Here is a 5,686-nt window from a genome sequence, read left to right on the forward strand (position 1 = left end):
GATACTCAGAAACATTTTGTGCCATTAAGTAACTAAGAAGATTATATCTCAAATCCAGACCATTAGGTCATCACTGATGATTTTTCATCCCAAGATCAAGACTTAAAAGCAAATATCACCAAGAACTAAGTTCTGTTTGATAACCGAATTCACGACTCAACTATGAATGAATTAAGTGCCCTTTGATAATGAAATTTAAATCTCACTTGAAAAAAAAATAAGTGCCACTAAAAAAGAGTTAAAATTTTAACTGACAGTGACTTCACTACTTATCACTGAATTCTGAACAATTAAAATTCAAATATATATATATATATATAAGAAAATAAAAATTAAAAAAATCTCAATTTAGAAATACTACTTGAAATGTCAGCACTTAAATTTCAGTACTTAATTTTCAGGTTTATTAAACAACATCTAAATCTTATGTAGACACCGTAAAATAAACATCCAACAGAAACCCTAACAGATAACTCAAGATTTTGACCCTGCCCGTCTCATCATAACACTTACAATATCTTCCAAGGAGCCAACATTATCATAATCCGAAGTGGCCTGTGGCTTCCTTTGCTCCATGAGGTAACCGTGCTTCAACTTCAGTGATGTTGCTGTAGCAGATTGCTCAACCTCATTCTGCTGCAGGGGTCGGGGATCAACAAAATATGATTGTCCAACCGAATTGAAATCCGTATTTTTATGGTACATTTTTGCACTTGGGTCCAAACTCTGGCTAAAGGGACCCATAACACCACGAGGAGGGATCAGAGAGTTCGCCGAACTGCGCGTAAGATTTGAGTGGTGAGATGCTTCCTGTCTAAAATCATTCCACCCTTGTTTTTGGGTGTAGTCCATATTTTGCCCAGCAATACTGCTTATAGAGGCTACTTGGCATTGTAAATCTGTAGTCGAATCCACCAATTGTTCAGTCACCATAGCGATGGGTCTAACATCATGTGGATTACTGCCTATATGCATCGGAAATGAAGAAATACCATCTGTCAAGCCACTCAAAGGGGCCTGTTTCAAACAGTCATTTAATGCATAAGAATCAGACTGGATCCCAGATGACTGAACAGCAATCGGCCAGTCATCATTAAATCTACTAAAGTCCGTCAAATGAGAAGGAAATCCTGAATTTGAGGAAGCAATTGTAACAGAAGATTGATCTCCCAAGACTCCCCTCCGTTGTATCTCTTGAAGGTGTCCTTGCATCATCAAAGGATTGTTTGGGACATCAAGAAGAGAGTTGCTAGAGCTACCAGCATTCATTTTTGTATCCGAGAAGCCACTGGAAATGGGGAAAACAGACAGATCATCAGTGGTGTTGGAGAGCTCTACGATGCGTGTGACACTGTTATTATGCTGTAGTTGATCAAGTTCTAATGACATTGGCATCCCTTGAAGTATATTCCCATTTTGATTTCCTGCTGGTATAATGGGGTGGAACTTATTATTCATCAGGTTACTTGAGTTTTGTGAGTGATTTAGTTGAACCATTCCTGAAGAAGAAAGGCCCCGCAAACCCAAACCAGCAGGAGAGTTCAACCTTCCAAGTATCCCATTAGGAGAGGACCTCAAAGCAGCATTCTGAAACTGTCCAGATCCAGCCATTGCATGAACATTTCCAATTCCATTCAGAGAATTCATTCGCAAATATGCAGGATCGGCACTGCCTAAGACTGCAACCATATTAGCTTGCTGGCTACTAAGCCTTTTCAGGTAAAGCCTATATTTCTGCAACCATAAAAAAAGTTAATAAGCTTTCAGGAAACAGAAAAATTAGATTACAAGAAGTCGCACAAGAAAGATTGGGCTTTTGCCTGGAGATGGCTTGCCACGTTTTCCCTAGTAAGCTTCTCCACATTCATCAGATCTAGAATCCTTTTAGGTACAGCCTCTGCATTGGGAGGAACATTAGAAAATGAGAGCCTTACTAGGCATGGGCAGCACGATGAATGAAATGGGAAAAAAATAAGGCATGTCAATGAATTCAGAGATTCGGAAATTTATCATGACAAGAAGATATACTTTTGAGTTTAGGGATAGTTCATGCGATCACCAATAATCAGGATGTTTATGAAATTATTAGCAGGCTGAAACAAATCATTCAAAATAAATTGGTTTATAAACGCCAAAAAATACATTGGGACTAGTTACATAAAATTTTTGTGAGAAGGCCAATTTTCTTTGGCTAAGGTGAGGGGTGAAGAACTTACTGTCAAAGCCCAATTGATTAACAGCTGCAACAAACTTACGATGCAGCTCCACTGACCAAACAACCCGAGGCTTCTTTTGGGCTGATGTATCATCATTACGGTTTCCGTTCTCATCATACTCCTCTTCCTCATCCTCATCCTCATCTTCATCTTGGTCCTTTCGTTTCCTAATGAGCTTCCCACTCTCATCAGAATCTCCTATCCCAGTGAGCCCTTGTCCTCTACCATTTTCTGGATGAGGGTTCTCAGAGTTATTTCGGTCCTTGGGATCATATTTCTTTTTCCTAATTACATGTTGCCAGATGTTCTTTAGCTCCTCAATCCGAATGGGTTTTAGCAAATAATCGCAAGCACCATGTGTAATTCCCTTCATCACAAGCTTCGGATCACCATTAGCCGATAACACTGCAACCACATCAACAAACCAATATTAAAATCAAGACCTGCTTGCAATGACCACACACAACATATATGTATACCACAGTTCTGAAATCTATTATCTTACTACATTTAAGATGATAGATTATAAGTTTTTCATTTGTAGCTTTCCAGGTAAATATACAAGTTTTTTGCAATTATAAGAATTCAAAGAATAACGCCATAATGCCTAGGAAAAGGAATAAAATACTCTAAAAATCATGTATTACTGGCTTACTTATAACAGGTAGGTCCATTTCAAGACCAACAAGCTCAAGCAGCTTAAAACCATCCATATCTGGCATATGCACATCACTGATTACCAAATCAAACTTGTTCTTGTTTTCCCGCAACAACTTCAGCGCCGTGATTGCTTGACTAGTAGTCGTAACTGCAGATCAATGAACCATTTGTTTAAAGAATTTAAGGAATCAAAAATATATATACAACTAAAATGGCCCATTTAAACCCGAAGGCAATCGAAAACCTAATCCGAGATTACAGAGAAAATATCAAGTATCATGTTAAGAGAATATCTACAATAGTAATATAATCGGAAAAAATCTATCTAATTTTTCAGGAAAAAAATTCAACTCTACTAAACTGAGAAACTTAGACACCATGTACAAATTAAGTGAATAATCATTCAGATTCTATTTTGAATCATCTGGAGTACAATTTATGGAACATAGAGAGAGATTTCATATGTGTATCAAAAAATGATAGACAAAATCTTACTAATAAAGCATAAATATAAAAAAAACCCATCTTCAAAATCCCATAAACAAATATTTATCCCCAAAAAAATTGGAATAAACAAATCCGAATGTGTGTGTGGAGAAAGAAAAGAGCATTTCTAAAACACTTCAAAACACCAAATAAAGAACAAAATCTCAGCAGAAAAGAACAAATCCAAAATCTCCCAAACCAACCATGAGAGATAGAGAAAGATTGAGTCCAAATCTATATATTCTCACTTATAAAATCCAAATCAAGTACAAAATCTTAACAAGAGAGCACAAATCTAAATACCCATGTTGCAAAAACTCTCAAAGAAATCAAACAAATGAACAAGAGATCAAAATAAAGAAGTAGCAAACAAACCATGATAGTTGCATTTTCGGAGCAGAGTGTCCAACAGCTTAAGGCAAATTGGGTCATCATCCACGGCCAGAACTCGCATACCCACCGGAAATTGATCACTGGGTACATCAATTCTCTGCTCAATAGTCATTTTTCCAACAGTAATTGCAAAACCCAGAAATGAAAACTAAAGCTGAGTTGTGAATTTTTTCTTTTTCTTTTCAAGATTTAACCGAAAGAGGAGAGAGAAATGCTAGATTTCAGAACCTATAAAAGGAGAGAGAAATGCTTGTATAGAAAGAGTAATCAAAGATCGTTGATTGGCTTGAATGGAATCATATTATATCTTTTAGAGAGAGAGGGGAGGGGGGCTGTTTAAAGTCCAATTTTTCAGTCTATGCTCTAGTCATTGATTCCATTCTGTTTTTTATTGCAGTTTCCTGTTTAGACACTCTCTCTCTCCTCCCCCCCCCCCCCCCCCGCGTCTTTCTCTCTCTAAATTAAATACCTTTTTTTTTTCCAAAATAAATCTCACATCATTATAGGGTGCGTGTAAGTTAATCCTGTAACATATTTTTAGAAGTTGGTAATATAGTGTCTTTTTCTTTTTTCTTTTTTTTTTTGAATTTGAATTTGAATAGCCCATTGTTTCTAAAATTAGTTTCTTATTAATAAGACTGTAAATATAATATAATTTAATTGAAATTTTATTGTTCATCTGTACTTTGTGATGGCATTTGCATTTGGGTAAAAAAGTATTGTGTGAAATAGTCTCAATATTATTTTTTTCTTTCTTGGGGTAAATTATATTGACTGTCTTAAAGAATGTTTAAATAATAAGGACTTTCCCTATAACTTTAATAATAACACTCATCTCCCCTTTTAATATTGTTGGTTTACTGAATACATAAAATAACAATTATACCCATTATACTTTTACCATTACAATATATGAACAAAAATGCAATCTCAAGCATTTTAAGGCAAACATGATTTTTTTCAATTTTTTCAGACATGGCAAACAATATTGGTGAAGTTTATGACAAGAGGTCAATGTTACACTCACCATAACTACAGGGAAAATCAATGTTATTTTTTAAACTAGAGGAGAGGTCCCTATTATTTAAATATTTTATACGGAGACCAGTAATTTATTCCTTTTTTAAGTAGGTATATAGTTAAATTGGTAAATCATCAATCAAATAAATTCTATTTTTTATATTTTTAAATAGAAAATTATTTATAAAAAATTGAACCAGTTAGGTCAAGTGGAGAGTATGGGTTCAAATCCTGACACGGCGAAGTGAGTGTGTAAGTTTCTTGCCAATGAGAGAAAAAAAATAAGTTGTAGTGTCACCTAATAAATTTGCTTAGTTATAATTATTACAAAATTTCTTACCGTTAAATGTTATAATTTTATACCAAAGGCTTGTAGTTCAGTATTACTTGATCATTACCTTCCAAATTAGAAGGTCGAAGATTCAAGTCCCTGCAGGGGACAAGTGAATTTGTGAGTGTGTTTTTTTTACCAAGATGAGAAAAAAAGTTATAAGCTTACTGTAAAAATGTATTACATTACAAAAGGGGTCCAAACGTTTCGCCATGGCATACTGTCAAGTGGACACTTCATAAACATTTTTGGACACATGTCCAACACTTCATTTTTGTAATTTAAAAATAATTTTTGTTATTTCAAACACTTATCCAACACATCTCGAACACTTACATCAACACATTTCAGACATTGAATGGTCAACATATCCTTGTCATTGTTGGGGTTTCACACACAGTTAACAAATATAACAAATAAAAACACATAAGCAAAATGAGATTTATGTGGCTTGGCAAATTGCCTAGTCCACGGGCGAAGAACAATTAACTTTACTTCAAAAAACTTGATTACACACTATTTTTCTTCTCACAATCTCAAATCTCTTTTTTCTCTCTACAATTTTCTCTCTCTAAACCTA

At 34.9% G+C, this 5,686-nt stretch overlaps 1 protein-coding gene across 1 annotated transcript; it reads right to left on the reverse strand.

Moving 5' to 3' along the window:
* Window positions 1-367: 367 nt before the first annotated feature.
* Window positions 368-4,172, reverse strand: LOC132284496 (two-component response regulator ARR12-like). Its single transcript, XM_059786606.1, has 5 exons — window positions 3,738-4,172; window positions 2,872-3,024; window positions 2,217-2,621; window positions 1,821-1,897; window positions 368-1,734 (listed from the first exon to the last, which is right to left on the reverse strand). The coding sequence occupies exons 1-5, from the start codon at window positions 3,865-3,867 to the stop codon at window positions 475-477; spliced, it is 2,025 nt and encodes a 674-aa protein (XP_059642589.1). The 5' UTR covers window positions 3,868-4,172; the 3' UTR covers window positions 368-474.
* Window positions 4,173-5,686: the final 1,514 nt, after the last annotated feature.

Source organism: Cornus florida, unplaced genomic scaffold (genome assembly GCF_030987335.1).
Source record: "Cornus florida cultivar Cherokee Brave unplaced genomic scaffold, ASM3098733v1 CherokeeBrave_3.0.0_Hap2_Chr11, whole genome shotgun sequence".
Lineage (NCBI taxonomy): Eukaryota > Viridiplantae > Streptophyta > Magnoliopsida > Cornales > Cornaceae > Cornus > Cornus florida.